This window comes from Carassius carassius, chromosome 21 (genome assembly GCF_963082965.1).
Source record: "Carassius carassius chromosome 21, fCarCar2.1, whole genome shotgun sequence".
Classification (NCBI taxonomy): domain Eukaryota; kingdom Metazoa; phylum Chordata; class Actinopteri; order Cypriniformes; family Cyprinidae; genus Carassius; species Carassius carassius.
In genome coordinates, this window is record NC_081775.1 from 8,550,469 (window position 1) to 8,571,022 (window position 20,554).

Here is a 20,554-nt window from a genome sequence, read left to right on the forward strand (position 1 = left end):
GTTTGGGGTCAGTAAATCGTTTTCTTTCTTTTTTGAACGTAATTAATTCTTTTATTCAGCAAGGATGTGTTAAATAGATAAAAAGTGATAGTAAAGACAAAAGATTTAAATTTTAAATAAATGCTGTTCTCTTCATATTTTTATTTATCAAAGAATCCTCAAACAAGGTATCACAGGTTTCGAAAATAAATAAAAATAAATACTGAATACAGAATAAATGATGCTGAAAATGAAGCTTTGATCACAGAAATAAATTACATTTTTAAATATATTAAAACAGAAAACCAATATTATTTCATATAACAATAATAATTTTTATTTTGCATATATATATATATACATATATCCTAAATAATATCAATGCTTTACTACGTTTTTTTTTTTACCATCATGTAGTTTTGTAAGAAAAGATATAAGAAAGAACAGAGTTATTATTATCTTTAACATTCATTTAAATAAATCCTGTTCATTAGCCGTCATGCAATTTTGGTCATGCATGACTCTTGGTTTGTTGCTGATGTAAAAGTGCATGCTGTGGTGGTCTCTGTGAAGGTGGAGCGAGGAGCTCGTTACATCACTTTTACGGTTCAGTGATGCTGCACTTTCTCATAGCTGTTCACGTCCCTCGGCATACAGCTGTAGAAAAACACACGGAGAGAGAGAGAGAGAGAGAAAGAGAGAGCACGAGTGGGTAAACGAGAAACCTCTCGCTCTCAGTTTTCATCCTCGTTTAAAGAGCTGGCAGCAGTGAAAGAGAAGAATTACAGCCACACTAATTTCTACAGCTTCTGTCTGTGAACATATCCCTTCTTCATCATCATCATCACTGCTGCTTCTGAACACACTGGTACGTCTTTCTCTTTTATTCATTAAAAGCAACACTGAATTCAGAAAAATAAGAACATAATAACATAATATATTATAGTATAATAAATGTATTTACTTATATTTACTTGGATGGATGGATGGATGGCTACTTATTTATTATTATTATTCATTTTTATTTTTTTTACATATCTTTTCTCTCCACAACACTGTTGTTTTTCTCTGGAGTGCAGTGAACTGAGGTCAGGACTGCCTTGTAGACGTTCACCGTCCAGAATCAGATTAGAGCGTTTTGTCCGAAGTGTGCTTTCATGCGCTGATGTTTTATGTTTCTCTCTCTTTTGTAGTTGTGTGTATCACAGTGAAATGTAGAACAGTGTTGCTCTTAATAGTTTCACTGGCACCACGGTGGAGCTGCATTGCAGAGACATGTGAGAAATCTGAAGCATGACAGTCATTAATACTGTGCGAATCAGCCTCTCGTTTCTCACTGAATCACATTCACTTCTCTGAGACTGACCCGGTCAACGTTTATGTGTATTATGGGTCACTGAATACACTTATGTTGAGGTCTTATCAAAGTGGAGATAAAGAGTTTTGGGTAAATTGTTTCTTAGTTCAGAAAACTCTGAAAAAGCTGCTTGCATCTTATGATTTGCATCTCTGTAGTTTTGCATACAAGCATGATGTTGTATATGTTAATGTGTATACATAATTACACATTCAATAATTTCCTGAATTTCCTGCAGTGTTTATTAATGCTGTTCTGCTCTGTTATACCACTGAGTGAATCTCATAAGACCAAAATCAAAAGAACAAAATACATATAGTGCATTTTACTAGAACAAAATTAGCCCTAATTTTAGTTTGCATTACTATTTATTTATTATATTATTATAACAAAGATATATTATCAAAAATGGTATAATCTTATTCTAGATAATTATAAGCATGTTTACATATTTTTTGTATTACAGTCATTTTTATATTAAATGTTTATTAAAGTACATAAAAAAATACATTTTTATTTAACATTTAGATTTTTTCAAAATATATTTGTAATACATTTGTATTTGTTAAGTATAATATTGAAGACCAGACAGTTACTTTTGTATTTTAAGTTGAAATAAATTATTAAATCAGCCTTAATGAGAATCTAAAAAAAATTAAATGTTTTTAAAATAATTACATACATTTTTGCTGACTTCTTTTTTTCTCTATTGTTTTTATTTTCAGCGATTGATACAATCATTGCATGAAAAATTACTGTTTCATTAATGAGAATAATCGATTAAGAATAATTGTAATCACTACACACACAAACTCAAAGGTAAAATGTCTGGCTGTAATGAGACATTACTGTAATGAGACTTATTATAAATAACTTTTAATTGTCATGAAAAAAAAAACAATGCAAAAAAAACCTTTTTGGTTCTTCAACATGATTTATTTTTATGTTTAAAATATAACAGTTTTTTTCTTTCATTATGAGGTAAAATGTAGCCAGAACATAAGATTTTCTTGCCATTTTTTGAAGCATATTTTATAACAGACAGCGTGCAGCATCCTGATTTTTTTTACTGAGCACTAGAGCAAAACTCAAAAATATTCAAAGGTTTTTCTAAAATAGTAAGCAAGCGGCTCCACTGCGTGCGTGTGTGTGTATGTGTGTGTGTGTGTGTGTGTGTGTTTTGCAGTCCTGTGAGGCTGTTTATCATGGCCTACATTGCCTTTGACTGAACGGCAGCAGTCTGGGGAGTTGAAGAGTTTTCATGACATTAGTCACTGCCTCCTGTAAGACGGACGGTTATTTCAAAACTCACAGTTTGTTAATCTTAAATTACTTTTTAAATTATGCTCCATCCTGAGGCAAAGCAGATGATCGCTTCAGGCCACACACACATACACATGTCCTCCGTGGAAAAAAAGGAGTGCGCTTAATTGCATTGGATAGTGTACTTCAAATCTGTATTTGTATAGTACTGAAATAAATGTTTGCTTAAGTGAACTTAAAAGAACAGTGTCTGCCTCTAATCACATTTTTAAAAAGTGCCCTTTGCAATAATGTCAAATTACCAATTTTACCTTAAACTCCATTATGTTTTAATAATATGTGTTATATTTTAAAGAAGCACACTTATTTTGATGCATTGACTAATAAAAAAATGCACATTTAAAGTACTTGATTATTTGTTATTACATTTAAAGTTCATATATTTTAAATCCACTAAATTGTGAAATTACATATAAAGATGCATTTAAAAATCACTCTTAAGTTCAGCTGATTTAATATAAAATTTAACTATAATAAATATCCATTTCATTATAAATAACATGCATTTAAGAATCCGAAAACATTAAATTCAGTACACACTCTAGTGTAATGTTTCCTAATAAATTGCTAAAGTCTATTGCGCTTTCACAAGGGATGCCATGTCTCTAAGCCAAAGCATTCATGTGTGAAGTACTTGCTGTAAAACATATTCTCATTTTCTGGCATGCACACATTTATGCCGTCCAGCATTGCTCTTGGCATTGTGCTGCCTCAGCACTCTGTCCATATGGGAGATTTATACCAAAATACACCAAATTTCTGACAATTTAGATTACATGTACATTTTACTGACCCCTTAAAAGCATTTGGACAGTTAAGAAGTATATGTCAAAAGAGTAAATATCGAAGATGACAACTGCTATGAGGAAAAGAACTGAAGGAGGACAAGAAAGAGAGGTGCTTATAAATCACCCTGCCGTCTCTCTCTCAGAGTAGTGAGTGCTTCACGGAGCACAAGGGCTGATAATAGATGGTGTGACCACACTACTCTAGGGTCAGCGCTCACAGGAAGAGGAAGTGACAGCTAATCAAACACACACTCACTCATGGCAGTAATCACACACTGAGGAGAGCACCTTTATTATCTCTCCTCTGAGAGGCATCTGTCAAACCATCCTTCACCGCTTTGATTAGATTAGATAATGTGTTTACCTGTTAATATGCCATCTCCAGCTAAATTCTTATATTTTGTTATTAAACTTAGTGATGATATAAAGAAGTCTTCATTAAATGTAACGGGGTGGATGGCAACAAAGTTGATTTAATTAGAGATTGCAAGATTACAAAGCAACTCTTAGGGAATTTAATTCTGATATTTCTATATATCTACTTTGTAATGTTCATTTGTTTACTGTACAAAATCATCGTAACGGGGTTGACTTTATTCAATTAGTTATCTAAAGAATTATGATTTCATCATGTCAACAAATTATGGAAAAATATTTTTTTTTTCTTCTTCATAATATATGGTACCGTATATGGTAACAGGTTTAACAGTGACCCAGAAGCGTTTTATTTAACTTTTTTCTTTTTATTTTAACTCTCTTCTCTCTACTGTTGAAAAGTTTGTGGTCAGTACAATTTTGTTTTTTACGGAGCCCCTAATTCGTTCCCTCAATTTACTAAAACATGCACAAGATTACTATTACTTTCCCTCGATTTACTATTGCGTTCCCTCGATTTACTATTGCGTTTCCTCGATTTACTATTGCGTTCCCTCAATTTACTATTGCGTTCCCTCGATTTACTATTGCGTTCGCTCGATTTACTATTGCGTTCCTCTCGATTTACTATTGCGATCCCTCGATTTACTATTGCTTTCGCTCGATTTACTATTGTGTTCGCTCGATTTACTATTGCGTTCCCTCGATTTACTATTGTGTTCGCTCAATTTACTATTGCGTTCGCTCGATTTACTATTGCGTTCCCTCGATTTACTATTGCGTTCCCTCGAATTACTATTGCGTTCCCTCGATTTACTATTGCGTTCCCTCGATTTACTATTGCGTTCACTCGATTTACTATTGCGTTCCCTCGATTTACTATTGCGTTCGCTCGATTTACTATTGCGTTCGCTCGATTTACTATTGCGTTCCCTCGATTTACTATTGCGTTCGCTCGATTTACTATTGCGTTCGCTCGATTTGCCAAAACGTCGAACGATTTAGCAAATCGAGGGAACGAATTAGTAAATCGAGGGAATGCAATAGTAAATTAAGGGAACGCAGTAGTAAATCGAGGGAATGCTATAGTAATCGTGCGCACGTATTAGTACATTGAGGAAACGAATTAGTAAATCGTGCACACGATTTAGCCTTATATTTTTTCCTGCATGTCATGTACGTGGCTCCGTAGTTTTTGAATGTTTTTGAAAAAAATATTTTACCAAGGCTGCATTTCTATGATTAAAAAAACAGTAAAATTGAGAAATATTATTACAATTCAGAATAACAGAATAACTTTCTATTTAGATATATTTTTTTATATTTTTATTTCTGTTATAAAAGCTGAATTTTCAGCATCATTCCTCCAGTCTTCAGTGTCCCATGATCCTTCAGAAATCATTTTAATATGATGATTTGCTGCTTAGGAAACATTTCTGATTATTCTCAATGTTGAAAAAAGTTGTGCTGCTTCATATTTCGTGCACACCATGATACATTTTTGTCCAGGAGTCTTTGATTAACAGAAGGTCCAAAATAATAACATTTATTTTAAAATATATTTTGTAATATTATAAATGTTTTTACTGTCACCGTTTGACCAGTTTAATGGATCTTCGGAAAAAATAAATTATTTAATATTTTTCATTTATTTATTAAAAAAAAAAAAATAGATATTTAAAAAATGCTAACCTTTCCTTGCAATATATATATCATTGGCCAGGAAACCTTGAAAATACAGACATCATCATGATGAAAGAAAAAAACATTTATAATAAACAAATTTATCGGTCTTTTTATGTGTTTAGAAAAATGTCTGTATTGACAACATCTTTAAAAGTCAACATTATCTATACTTTGTATAATAATTCTTTTTGTATACTTTTTTGCATGCTTATACCTCTCAGTTTTGTGTAATTTGTTGCATTGTCGGCCATAATGACGTCACTGGGAGATGTCATAAGTTTCCAAGCATAACATAAGCACATTTTCCCCTCAATTGTTCCATTTGTATAGAAACAAGGTGGTTAATGAATAAATGATAAGTAATTCAGTCGGCTGTGTCTGAAACTACTGCTGTGCTGCGAAGTCAGAAGATGCGTGTTTTCTCCATGAACCGTCTGTGATGTTTCTGTTTGACAGGTTGTTGTGTTGTGTTCCTGCAGGCGATGGCTGAGGTGGGGCTGCTCTCCACACCCCATCATATTGAGATCAGCGATGTGACCTGCGACTCGTTCCGGATCACCTGGGACATGACCCCTGAGGACGCGTCCCGAGTGACGCATTACTTCATCGACTTGAGCCGCAAAGAGGGCAGCGAACACAACCGCTTCAAGCACAGAGTCAGTATCCTCCCTGTTGATCTCACAGGAGAAAACACAGCCCTGATTCAGTGTCAGTTAAAACTTTTAATAAACACTTTTTAAGTAGATTTTTGATAAGCAATTGAACCCAGAGCACCTAAGGTTTATTAATGACTCTTCCTCAGGAGGGAGTCAAGTTGACTGGAATTGGGTTCAGTACAATCACACTATGAAAAACAAAAACAAACAAACAATGAATCAACAAACAATAAATTAATTTTATGCCGTGCATGATTCTCCACATATAGCGCGATCTGAACCTGAACATGTTTTAAATTATCATTTTTTTAAATTATGAATATTATAAATAGTACTCTAAATATTTTAGATTTTTTTAAACAGCATATGTAGGGAGTGGTGCTTGCAACGTCATGATAATGGGTTCGGCTCAAAATAGCAAAAATAATATCAAAACTATTAAACATGTCTTCAACACAAAACATCCTAATCCTAATATAAATTTAATATGAGTAGCCTATTGAAAATTTGCAGGCATGTTCATGACACAAAATGAGAAAAAGTCACAGAACTTCAAGAAAAAAAACATCATAGATTAACCAGTATTTCCAACAACTCAAAAATGTATGCTATGGTCCAATTGACCTGCAGTGTAATGGACGGGTAAAGATCTGTTTTCATGTTATATTTCTTTGAGCGGAGCATCCTCTGCTTTCCTGTCTGAGTAAAGGAGAAATAAAGCAGGCGCTGGAGAGGCAGATGCAGGCTGATAAAGGTGGTATGTTTGTTGTAATGAGCACATCTGACAGTGCTTCAGGGCTACGGTGATGCTCACATCACTTCTAATAAAACTAGGATATTGCTTTGGAAAAAATCTATTTAGTGCACTAATAATTTGGGGCATCATGCACCTAATGTTTATTTGTTTTTATTATTTTTTCAGTAAAAAGTTCACACATCGGACATTGAAGTCCACAACAGTGTTTAAAAAAACATAGCCAACCAATTAAAAAAGAAAAATAAAACAAACAAAAATGTATTACAATTAGGATATTGTTTCACATAAATGTATAATAATAAATAATAAATTACTAGTAATTTGTGGCTTTATGCACCTATTTGTTTATCGTTGAGTAGGAGTCCTCACCATCTGCACATGAAAATCAACTATTTTATTTTATTATTTTTAATTTTATTTATTATTTTTATTTTGAGTCCTCACCACTCGCACATGAAAATTTAGATACTGCTTTGCAAAAAATATATAAATTTAATACACTAGTATTTTGGTCATCATGCACTTATTTTTTTTATTATTTTTTTTATTCCAAAGACAAATGCTATTGTTTGTACAGAGATCATATTTTTTTTACATTCGTAAACCCTCCACAAACAACCGAAAACAGGCGGCATATTATAGATAATAATAATAATAATAATAATGATAAAAGAAAATCTAAATAAGACAAAGATAACAAAGATGCAATAGTTGAAAAATGACGACAAAAAAACTAACAAAAAAAGTAATTGGATACTACTAAAATTATTTTTTATTATTATTATTATTCATATTTATTTAATTATGTTTTACAATTTGTATTTCTTCATTTTTGAGCAGTACTACATATATAAAATTTTAATATTGCTTTGCAAAAAAAAAAAAAAATTGTACACTAGTAATTTTGGGAATCATGTGCATATTTTTTATTTGTGTTCTTTTTTTTTTTCCTTTTTTTTGAGTATTCCTGTCTACTTACACATGAAAGTCTGCAGCAGTCTTAAAAAAATGATTTCATTGAAAGCTGTATTCAAAGTCTGCTTGACTGAAACATCTGCAACACTTGCAAGACTTAATTGTCAATTTAGTGCACTATTTAGAAAGTGTTAGGAGGATGCTGATGAGATATTCAGAGCTGAGTGAATGAGAGTCTTCATTGTGTTTCTTGTTTTTTAAATTATTCCTGACAAAATGAAGCTATAATGTAGGAGTATTACCATGCATCTTTTCTGCACTCATTGGCTGCCAAAGATAATACATGCATGAACTGCTGCTAAATTACTTCTGATTTTGCCACGTCTCTAATATTGCATTTGCGGCTGAAAGGACTTGCTGAGGAGGTTGCTATGGTTCCGCCCCTCTGAGCATTTCATAATTGGTTCTGCTTGTCAGGATCTCGAGCCTCCACAACAAGACTAATTAACTGTGATCGAGCTCTTTATATGTGAGAGGAAATACTCTACGCTTAGTGAAGTTTGAAAATGTCTGTCACCTCTCAGAAAGAAGATTTGTCTAACAGATAACTGCACTGGATGAGACGGATGTTATCTGCTCAGAAATCAAATTATCTCACTGATTAGGCTGCATACATAATTATCAGGCAATTAGTGTTTCCCATGACTCATTTTACTGGTAAACTATTATCCGTCAATCACAAACTTGATTTTATAACACTAGAAATGTATAAATACATAATCAGACATATATACTAAATTAAATTCATTGCATTGCGGTCTGTATTGTTTTATATTCACTTCTTATGTCTCTTTTAGTATGATTTTGCACAGTTCTGTTGTGCTTTATAAATCAATTTTGATTTGATTTGACTAAACTATATCAGAGATAATTGGACTATATACAACAAATAAATAATATTTTGGCCAATATAAAGATATTTGATTTTTTCAGTCTTTGGTTGGTTCTTCTTTGTCTTCTTTTTTTTAAATTTATAGTTCTTTTTTTCTGTCAACTTAAAAAATCCAACTAGCCTGTTATTTTATTATACTGTACTATACTATTATAATATGTATTATCTAATACTATGAAGTGGCTTTTATTTTTATATTTTAATTTCATTTTAAATATATTTTACATTTTAATATTTAAATGTGCTTTGGTCAACTTTTATTTTTTTCTTAATTTCTATTTAACTTTAATTTATTTTAAAACAGTTTTAATTAAAAAAATATATATACTTTTAGTTAGTTGCTAGGGCAACATTTTACTTATTTTATTTTAACGTTTAAGTTTCATCTAATGCTCATATTTAATCAATTTAATTTCAGCTCAAATTTCAATAAAAAAGACCAGACCTGATCTGGCTACCATTTTGTGTCAATCAAATACCATTCATAAAACTTTTTTAGTTTATTTTCCTTAAAAGAAATTTCCCCAGATGTTTCTTCAGTGCAAATTTCAGATTCTATCAGATCTCTCTCCTTTGGTCCATTTAAAAACTATGTATAAAAATCCTTTTATAAGACTTTTCAAATTTGAACTGTTTTTGTAACTCTAGGCTTGAGGATCACACACTACCATACTTTATACCCAACTTGTAGGGGTTTAACAAACAAAAAATGGTCAAGTATTGTAAATGGTTGGTTGTTTTCTTGAAGGCTGAACACAAACCCTTTAAGCCAACAATCAACTATCAGGGCCCTCTGGTGTTTTCAGGATGTCCCCACCAAGCTAGTGACAAAAGCAGGACCTCTGCCGATGGCTGTGAGAGGCCACTGGTTCCTGAGCCCTCGAACAGAGTACTGTGTGGCTGTTCAGACTGCCATCAGACAGCCGGACGGAGACTATCAGGTGTCTGAATGGAGCCAAGTAGTAGAGTTCTGCACTGGAGGTGAGCAGAGTGTTTTCAGGGTTAAAATCGTTCCTCTTGTTCCAGCTTAATATACAAAGACAACTGACCAAAAGATTTGTCATTAAAAAAGGGCTAAACACTGAGACTGTAGCTCTATAAACTAATTTGTCAACACAGCAACAGGCTCAACCAATGGTGTGTGTTTGGGGGAGGGGATAGTTTTTTCCAACCAATAACAAACAGGAAGACTATTTGGGGAAACCTGTTAGGAAACAACTATAATTTCTGCACTACTTGGCATAAAAATGACACACTAGCACTCTGTATGAAGTATCATGATTATCTTAAATTATTCTACAAGGCACAAATACTAAAAAACTCATGAACAAATGGCTTAACATACTTATCGTTGACTGTGCATAATATCTCAGATAGAAGACACAACCAATTTTGACACATCTTGCTTGCTTTTTTCTTGCTTTCAGTGTCATAAGTGTTTTATAGAAATCACTTGTGTTTTATGTTCAATAGTGATGGTTTTAAATGGGTTCTTTTCTGCAGATTATGCCATGGAGCATCTCCAGCAGCTGTTAGATAAAGCTCAGGCTGCTGCAGGGAGGCTGCTCAGGTTCTCTGTCTTCTACCGCAATCAGAATCCTGAATACTTCCAATATGTCAGGTTAGTGTCATCTGTCATCCTCAGTCTCTCTGCTGCTCCTACATAGATCTTTCCTTGACAGCTCTGAGACTGCAGTGTCTGATTTATCTGCTGTGTGTTTTTGTGATTTGAGAAGGCTAGTGAACTTGATATGAAATAAAAACAGACTCTATCTCCTTCTTTCATGTTCCTTGTCTGATTGCGTGGAATTCTTCATTGCATGTTACTGCAAAAACATTAGTCTTTATATATAATTAACATCAAAATAGAATTGTCTTTTAATATCTCGCCATGCAGTTTCAGTTTGTCACGCAGTTTGTCATATAGTATGTCATGCATTTTAGTCACCAAATGCAATAATATTTGTGTGAGAATGTTATTATCCATTGGTGTGGACATAAATTGTTAGTTATTGTAATTTCTTTGAAGAGGTCTTTAAACCAAGCCCCGTCCTTTATTTGTGTCATGTTGAGGTCCTGTGTTCATCACATTCAGAAATAAAATGAGTTGCTAATACCACGTACAGTCATGAAAAATGGAAGGAGTGACAGATATTTATAGCAGGTTCAATAACTTGGTTCAGTGCGTTGGTTGTTGATAAGATGAAGGCAGATCTCAATGTAAGCTTGAAGTCGACTGTAAGGAAAGGGACAGGATTTAAGTGGACTAAATGATTGGAGAAGTCCAGCGTACTTTGCCGGAGAAAAATGTAAAGATATTTGATATTGATTAAACCTGATATTTTGATTAAAATGAAAAAAATAAAACACGCATTGATGATTTTTTCATTTAGAAGGTGATTTGTCCTTTCATGCCAATTTGAACATCAACATTTCAGCTTTGTAGTGTTTAAAATAGCAGATTATTTATTATTCTACATCTCTCTACATAGGTCAGAGTGTGGAGGTGCAATGCTCCCATCTTTCAAAGACAACAGTGGAAGTCATGGCTCCCCCATCAATGGAAAGCTCCGTGGCGTCTTCCTCAGCTGCAGCACAGAGTTCGACACAGGCCTCCCTCCCAAAGACTCCCCATACGGCCCTCTGCGTTTCCAAATATCTGCCGATCGTGTCCTCACCCCAAGTACAAACCTCTACTTTGCTGACTTCTACTGCATGTACACAGCGTACCATTATGTAGTGCTGGTGCTGGCCCCTGCTGGATCGGAGGGGGATAGCTTTTGCAACAGCCGCCTACCACGACTGGACCTGTCAAGCAATCCCTTCCTGACATTCACCCCTGGAGACGCACCGGCCTTCTGTCACGCCAGTGATGTCATTCTGGAGGTGCTCTACACAGAGCCCTTGCTACTGGAGCACGGCATACTCGCTCAGATCAGCGGCCATCACCAGCTCATGAGTCTTTCCACCGCAAATGCCAAAAAAGACCCAAGCTGTAAGGTGTGCAATATCAGCGTGGGCCGCTGAGCTGTGAATGGCAGCTATCACTGGAAGTGCAACCGGAAACCGGATCGTGAGGACCTCACTGGTCTGGAAATGGACCCATAGTCCTAATAAGGATCTGAATAAATATTCACTTATGAAAATTTGAAAATACACCAAAGGCATTGCACAAAAGAGGCAATTAAAAATCTAAATGAATGGGGTCATGATAGTCTGGCCACTTGTCGTGAATCAAAGCCATATGGTCTGTGAGGAAACTATTCAGATCTTAAAGAGACTGTTCACCCCAAAATATTTCATCATTTACTTACTGTCTTTTAAAACCTGTATTTTAAAGCACCGTAAAAGTGGTCCATGAGACTAGTGTTATATTTTGAAAGTCTTCTGAAGCCATAACTTGTGAGTCCACTTCCTTAAGGCTAATTGTATATATAAAGGTTACATTATTGAATTATGTAATTGATTGTTTATTTTTTGTATTAAGTCTTTTGGGTTGTCACCTGTAATTAATTTCATGTGTCGTTGTGTGCATGTATATGCATAAATATGTTACATTGACTGTATCGAATGCTTTAACATTAAATAAAACACTTATTTAATTTTCTGCATGTTGTAGGTTGTGTGCATGAAAATGGTTGTTTCAGTACAGCTTTGACCAAGTTTTAGTGGTTTTGATGCACACACACACAAACCTTGCAAAATGCTTATCAAACATAGTACTGCATAGGTATCATGGAGAAAAAAACATTCACATCTTTGTTTCAGAATTACATATGACGGGCCTCGAATTGTCTATATCTGAGTGCAAGTGAGAATGCTTGAGCTCCAAACTCCAAAAACTGAATGAAGTCCACAATATATAATAATTTGTTCCAAAAAGGAAATGGAAGAAGAACTGCCTGAAATTTAAAATTTCTAAATTACATAATATAATACACAGAGCATATGAAAGCCATTAAATCACTTATGTCAATATGTTAGATATTTGCTGACTAAAGGTGGCCGGTGTATGTATTACATCTGATGAGGGTTGATTATGAACAGGCCATTCATAATCAGACTGAACAAGCACTGATCTCTATAGGTCTGTCTGTCTGCAGCTGAGAGCAGGATTTATCTGGCACATCCTTAAAACTCACATGAATAAGACAAATTACAACATAAGATCTCAATTTCCCTGCCAGCAGGGATGATTTCTTTGGCTCCTGCAAAGCATTAAGCAGCAATGCTATATCCTGGAGGTCAAATGAAAGAACTCAATTGAGTTTAGTTTTCCCACTTAAAATAGTTATATCATAAACCTAAAACATCAATAAAAAATATTGGGATTTGAATTAACCTCCTTGATCCTATAGTTTGTGTCCCATGCGAAACCGTTTTAGTTCATAACATTTGTTGGACTGGATATACAAAAAATAAATAAATAAAAAAGGAACCTTGGATATAAAACCGCAATAGATAAATGCAAGAGAAAATGACCAATCATTAGGATTCAAGTTCAATGAGCTTTATTTTAATAAAATACGTTAAAGAAATTAAGTTACCCACAGTATGGAAAGTGTTTCATCAACATGTTAAAGTGCTCAATCTTCCAAAACAAGTGGCACAGTCCTAAATTAATCTTTAAAAGTATAAGAAAATATAAAATTACATTTATTCGATACAAATCCCAAAATGTTTTCCCACAGCACACAAGGTACTATAAAAGGCAATACATTTTCCACAGTATGGGAGACTTCTACGCGTTGACTTGCCAAATATTTCCAATAAATTTAAAATGTATAAAACCGCATAGTCGAGTGATCAGAAAAGCATTCCTTGGCATATTTTAGTCAGTATATGTTGAACGGGTCAGAAAACAATTGACGAAGTGCAACGTTTGTAGTTTTGGGTGTGTTTGCACAAACAGTGCGAGTGTCATTAGAAAACCGCACATTCAGTCACACTTCAGCTTCACACACATAAATACAGTAGTTTTTTCCGTTATTATTGTCCCATTGAGCAGCACTGAACGCAGCGGGCGAGTAAGACACGCAGAACTCGACGCGCTCGCGCGGGTCTAACCGCTCAGGGACGCTGATGTTGAACTCAAACACGTCGGTTCCAGGCTCCCCATAACTCTGCTCCAGGTACCTACACGCCACGTCCTGGTAGCTGCGCCAGGCGTCGAAAGTTATCCGGATGTGCACCGCTTTCTCAAAACAAACGTTCTTGACGCGCACGGTGCCGAGGATGGAGCACCTGGTGACTTTACAGCTCTCCAACGCCACCATGCTTTCCTGAATCCGAGTCCTGAACGCCTGGAAATCTCCACAAGGCTGCTCAAACTCAAGCCTCAACCTCGAAGTATTATGGACGGTCTCTTTAGCGCAGCCCAGCTTCTTCAGCCGTGGGGTTTTCACCGGTTCACGCGGGATTTTATCCTCTTTCTCGGAGAACAGGCGCACCGTGATGAGCGAGAGTCCTTTGGTGTCCGCGAACGCGACGCGTTTCTCCCTGCGGCTGCTTTTGGCTCTTACGAGGCCTGTGGAAGGGGAGTGTCTGTACTCAATCACCGGCTGATGGGTGATGCAGGGCCGCAGGGGTTTGGGGGAAGACACGCCGCGCAGGTGCGTGATGTTCGGCGATCCTCTGCACCTGAAGCCCACGGTCATGTCCACAGACCTCACGGAGACATGCGGCCCAAACCTCGACATCACACTGGAGGTGCACAAACACGACAAAATTAGGATTTTAACACTTTACAATCTCTGTTGCCAGAGTTTTTTTACCAACGTATATAATGTTTACGCTCACAAAAAGTCATTTAGAGCAAGGGTTTAGTAGAAATATTGACTACAGACATTCCTATGACTAAATAGCATTTTAAAAATCACTTTTAATGACTTGTTCAGGCCTGGAAACTACACTTTTGAAATATTTCCAGATTTTTTTGTCACCATGGAAACCCTGGTCTATTAAGACAAACTTACTTTGCACAAGTCATCTTCAGCAATATAATAGTGAAATTGTCCTTCAGAATTGTTTTCCCCCTTTCCTCCCAAAGCAGTCACACACTTTAAAGTGAGCAGATGCTGTAAAAACAAACATAAGTGGTTTTAATAATTTAACACATTTTTAACATTCTTCATCAAATTTGGGAAAAAAAAACTAATCTTACTGTGCTTTAATTTCAAGTATTGGATTATCCGATGAAATCCTTCAAAAATAATCTCTCTCTTTTTTTTTTTTTTTTTATTGAAGGACAAGTTTGAGGTGTCTTGTGCCACCTGCTCAGCTGAGCTTCAGGAAAAACTATGTGAAATCTTACGTCACTTCATCTTTTATAGTAGTTTGAGCCCTCCTCCAAATTCAAGCCAATGAGCTTTGCAAAGACCAGATAGGATTTAACCATAAGATAGGCTAAAGAGGAGGAGACTAAATCCTAGGGTAAAAACATTTGGATACTTGACAAATATCAGGAAACATTCAGCTGGATGAATATCAGGTTAACATTCATATGAATGTTTAGGGAAAACAGCTATATTGTATTTCCTGTGTCCTTTATTTTTCTTTAAATAATTTATTTATTCTAGGTGACTCAAGTAGTTTTAAATAGTCCAGCGTGACAAATTTAATTATTTTTAAGGTGTAAATACACCATGTAGGTTATCATATCACATTACAGTGCAAAACGTCACTTCTTTCAATTTTATTTATAGCCTAAATAAGTTGATTTACTAAGTACATTTCTGTAATTTATAATTTTTTTGCTCTGAGCATTACACACACACACACACACACACACACACATATATATGAGTGGCCTTTATGCCAATTTTTACTATTTCTGACCAATCTGGATGGACAGTAATGATATTTCTATTTGATGCAATTTATGTAACACAGTGAAATTAACATAATTGTGCCTTTGGATGATGGGAAAAAGCATGAAATTTCCTCAAGGCCATCTACCCAAACAACCCAGTGAGCATGCTTGTTCACCTCATTAGGCTTTCATTCTTCATGCTTGAGCTTGTTTTACAAAGAGAGAAAATAACCATAGCTGCCATATCAGGTCTGTAGTATGGCACGTAGCATGAATGTGGTTTGAACTCTTGCCAATCGGTCTCTCAAAAACAGAAATGGCAAGCTGACTCAGTGTCAGTTTGCTTAACAAATTCTAGTTAGTAGTAGCAAAAATAGTAGCAAAGTCCAAGTCTATGCTTAAACTCATTCTTACAGAAGTTTAGTTTAAGTCCACAGGGCCAAAAATGCCCATATGTCTAATTTTATATTTATTGAATGAATACTAAAGAAGCAGATCTGGACCTAAATATTGCACACTTTGCACATTGCAATATTTCACACAGAAGACTCGTAGATATATCGTCGTGTTGGGAGTGTAAAATCCCGCTGACATGACCAGACATAGATTCTTGGTGTTTTTTTAGGAAAAGCATCAAACTAAAAACACTGCAAAGTTCAAAATAGATAGAATTCCTGATATGACATGTCTGAGTTGGTTATTTTGGCCGGGGGGGGGAGCATAAACGCATAATAAAGATTTTGGCAGAAATCCTCTGCTGCGCAGCTCTTTGAAATGCATCCCACTGCGATGACTTCAAGCGGATCTGTGGGTGTCAGAGAATTACAAAATATCCAAGACCAGTGTTTTCAATCCATTTTTGTCTCATGCACTCATCAGCGAGACTCAAGAACCCCTTCATCATCACCAAACCTCAAACGTGTTCATATTAACTCATAATCTATATCATTTAGCATAAGTAACACCATTATAATACTCATTATTGCAATGATTCACTTTTGAACTGAAACTGAAGAACAGAATCCAATTTTGTAACTGCGTTTAGTTTGATAGGGAAATCCATGATATTTTGGGGAGAGCAGAAGCAATGTTTTATATGTCAGTAATGCAAGTTTACAGATGTCTCATTTGCTTCCTGATTATCGGTCGATGTGTGCTTCCTGTGCTTCATATCAAAAGACTTCACTTTCCATTCCAGTATTTGTACAATGCATTAGCCAATAGCTGGATAGTTTGTGAAAACAGATGAACAGTTCTCTATGATTTCTGCCAGGACTGATGATGGACAGTGTGGGCTTCCTGTCGCTCTCAGGGTTAAGGAAGTCACTGTGAAATCGGAAGCTGTGACTGAGGCCAATAAGCTATTGTCAAGTTTACAAAAAACCCACATTACCAAGAATTATGTTAATTGACGTCAATGAACTCTGGGTGTGACTGACTGACAAAAAGTAAAATTTTACAGCAAATCTTGATCTTTTGAAGGGAAAGTTCACAGAAAAAAAATTGGTACATGTCATTCAAAACCTGTATTAAAGTTTTTTTTTCTCAAAACAATGAAAGTGTTGTTCTAGATCTTGTAATGGACTCTATTGAATTTCACATTTAACATTTTTCATAAAGATTTGGAATGACATGTAAATTAAATTAAATTCAAGTTTATTTGTATTGCGCTTTTTACAATATAAATCATTGCAAAGCAAATTTACAGAAAAAATTATTTCTACAATATTTAGTAGTAGCTTATCAGTGGTGACTGTCAGTTTGTGGGCATATGACAGGAATTTTCTGAAAAATTAATACAACACGTAGTCAACCAGACGATGAGCATTATTAACAGCAATTATTATATGATGCAATCACACTAGCAATATTTGTTAGTTCTGTATGTTGTTTCAGTGTTAGCATCATCTGAGGTCCTCTGAGGGGCCAGCATCATCTCTTCTCAGGTGTTCTGGATCCAGACTGGAGCTTGTGGCAAAACAGAGAAACAAATAGAGAAATAATTAGCATAGCTGCTGTTCCAAACAAGTAAAATTAATTAGTTTAACCCAATAATGCACATTTTATCAGATACAACTGCAGTCACAAATTATGAGATGCATTATTTGAATGCTTGGGGAAAGAGATGTGTTTTTAATCTAGATTAAAAAGATGGGGTAGCTGTGGACTAATAGTTAGAGAGCCGGACTTGTTACCAGAAGGTCGGCGGTTCGAGTCTCGATGCTGGCAGGAGTTGTAGGTGGGGGGGAGTGAATTAACAGCGCTTCTTCCACCCTTAATACCCATGGCTGAAGTGCCCTTGAGCAAGAAGTACATTACAACAGTCCAGTCTAAAGGTCATGAATGCATGGACTAGCTTTTCTGCATCAGAAACAGGTAACATGTTTCATAACTTGGCAATGTTTCTAAGATGGAGAAATGCAGTTTTTTTAAACATGGGAAATATGGTTTTCAAAAGACAAGTTGCTGTCTCATATAAAACACAGATTTTTGACTGTAGAGGAAGTAACAGTACATTCACCTAGTTGCAAATTGTAATCTACGAGATTCTGTGTACTGTTTTTTGGTCCAATAAGTAATATCTCTGTCTTATCCGAATTTAATAGGAGAAAATTATTGGTCATCCATCTTTAAAATTTTTAACACACTCTTGTTAGCTTAGATGATTTAGAAGTTTTATCTGGTATCATTAAGATGTATAGTTGGGTATCATCAGCATAACAGTGGAAACGAATCCCATGTTTTCTTATGATATTACCAAGGGGCAACATGTATATTGAAAATAGCAGAGGGCCTAGGACAGATCCTTGTGGCACTCCATATTTTACTGGTGATAAATAAGATGACTCCCCATTTAAATAAACAAAATGGTAGCGATCAGACAGGTATCTGTATAGTTTTGTAATCGATCTATGAGTATGTCATTACTAGCACTAAGATCAAGTAAAACTAGCAATGAGATGCAGCCTTGGTCTGACACAAGAAGCAATTCATTTGTAATTTTAACAAGTGCAGTTTCTGTGATATGGTGGGGCTTGAAATCTGACTGAAATTCTTCAAACAGAATTTTTTTGGAGGAAGGAGTACAACTGAGCAGACACAACTTTTTCTAAAATTTGAGACATAAATCGAAGATTTGAAATGGGCCTATAATTTGCCAGTTCACTAGGATCTAGTTGTGGTTTCTTATTAAGAGGCTTAATAACCGCCAGCTTAAATGGTTTTGGAATGTGACCTAAAGATAACGACGAGTTAACAATATTGAGAAGCGGTTCTTCGGCTACAGGTAACAACTCTTTCATTAGTTTAATGGGTACATGATCTACATGTTGTTGGTTTAGATGCAGTGATAAGTTTATTTAGCTCTTCCTGTCCTATAGATGTAAACCACTGCAGTTTATCTTTGGGTGCGATGGATGAAACTGAAGTATTAGATGCTGTAGAATTTACATTCGCTATTGTATTTCTGATGTTATCTATTTTATCAGTGAAGAAATTCATAAAATCATTGCTATTAAACGTTGATGCAATATTTGAATCGGGTGGCATCTGGTTATTTTTTAATTTAGCCACTGTGTCTGTCTCAGTTTGTCCATTGCTTTGGGGATGAAACCCCGAAGAGAGACTGACAGTCGCCCCCAATAATCTACAAAATTTTGCCAAAATTTGGACACAAATTGGGGACCCCTGTCGGAAACCACGTCCATCGGGAGGCCATGTAACCGAAAGACGTGATCTACGACAGCAACCGCTGTCTCCTTGGCTGAAGGTAATTTGGGCAAGGGGATAAAATGCGCCGCCTTCGAGAACCGGTCCACGACAGTCTTGCCCTGGGAGGGCGGTAATGAAATCTAGCGCAATGTGGGACCAGGGTCTCGAAGGGACTGACAGCGGTTGGAGTAACCCATCAGGGGGTCGGTTGGAAGTCTTACCAGTGGCACAAACCGAGCAAGCCAAAACAAACTGCGGATGTCGCGAGCCATTAAAGGCCACCAGAATCATTGCTTTACCAAAAAACTGGTGCGATTTACTCTTGGATGACACGCTATACTGGAGCAATGACCCCACTGAATGACGTCAGACCGATACTCCTCAGGCACAAATAACCGGTTCGGTGGGCAATCAGGCGGAGGCGTTACCCCTTCTAAGGCCTTCATGACCTTCGATTCGACCTCCCATCTAAGAGTGGAGACCACTAATGTCTCCGGTAAAATACACTCGGGAGTGGACGGGCGTTCGCGCAAGGGTGAATTTTGTCGTCTGTGGCAGAACGTTGGGAAAGAACTGCTCCTACCCCCACCTCTGACGTGTCGACCTCCACCACGAACTGACGTGATGGATCAGGGGCAACGAGGATGGGAGCCAAAACGAAGCGGCTCTTAAGTTTGGCAAATACAGCTTCCGCTGTATCAGACCACCTCAACGTCGTTCTGGGGAAGGTCAAGGCAGTCAGAGGCGCGACTAGTTGGCTGAAGTTACGAAAAAAACGTCGATAAAAATTGGCAAATCCCAGAAACCTCTGTAGGGCCTTACGGGAATCTGGACTTGTCCAATCTATCACAGCCTTAACTTTGTCAGGATCCATACGCATTCCCTCAGACGAGACGATGTACCCTAGAAAGGGAACGGACTGTGCATGAAAAACGCATTTCTCCGCCTTGACAAAAAGCCCATTCTCTAGCAACCTCTGAAGCACTCGTCTGACGTGCTGAACGTGTTCCTGAAGAGAAGAGGAAAAGATCAATATGTCATCCAGGTAAACATATATGAATTGATCAACCATATCTCTCAGCACGTCATTGATGAGTGCCTGGAACACCGCGGGCGAGTTGGATAGCCCGAAGGGCAAAACCAAGTATTCAAAGTGCCCCCTAGGGGTATTAAATGTTGTCTTCCATTCATCCCCCTTCCTTATGCGAAACCAAATGATAAGCGTTACGTAAATCCAATTTTGT

The 20,554-nt window shown here is 36.2% G+C and overlaps 2 protein-coding genes across 2 annotated transcripts; one reads left to right on the plus strand and one right to left on the minus strand.

The window, feature by feature from the left end:
- The first annotated feature begins 835 nt into the window (after positions 1-835).
- Positions 836-11,985, plus strand: LOC132097455 (phytanoyl-CoA hydroxylase-interacting protein). The gene is made up of 5 exons (XM_059503170.1): positions 836-847; positions 5,988-6,164; positions 9,595-9,769; positions 10,292-10,409; positions 11,281-11,985. Exons 2-5 carry the CDS (start codon positions 5,991-5,993, stop codon positions 11,813-11,815), a joined length of 1,002 nt encoding a protein of 333 aa, XP_059359153.1. The 5' UTR covers positions 836-847; positions 5,988-5,990; the 3' UTR covers positions 11,816-11,985.
- A 1,438-nt stretch (positions 11,986-13,423) lies between these two features.
- ppp1r3c2b (protein phosphatase 1 regulatory subunit 3C2, duplicate b) lies at positions 13,424-15,100 on the minus strand. The gene is made up of 3 exons (XM_059503172.1): positions 14,952-15,100; positions 14,764-14,865; positions 13,424-14,491 (listed from the first exon to the last, which is right to left on the minus strand). The coding sequence occupies exons 2-3, from the start codon at positions 14,775-14,777 to the stop codon at positions 13,732-13,734; spliced, it is 774 nt and encodes a 257-aa protein (XP_059359155.1). The 5' UTR covers positions 14,778-14,865; positions 14,952-15,100; the 3' UTR covers positions 13,424-13,731.
- Positions 15,101-20,554: the final 5,454 nt, after the last annotated feature.

Excerpts from the sequence above, each read along its gene's own strand:
- LOC132097455 (XM_059503170.1), top strand. The coding sequence starts at position 5,991 with ATGGCTGAGGTGGGGCTGCTCTCCACACCCCATCATATTGAGATCAGC. Across the intron at positions 6,165-9,594 it reads ACAACCGCTTCAAGCACAGA|GATGTCCCCACCAAGCTAGT; the intron begins GTCAGTATCCTC and ends TGGTGTTTTCAG. Across the intron at positions 10,410-11,280 it reads GAATACTTCCAATATGTCAG|GTCAGAGTGTGGAGGTGCAA; the intron begins GTTAGTGTCATC and ends CTCTCTACATAG.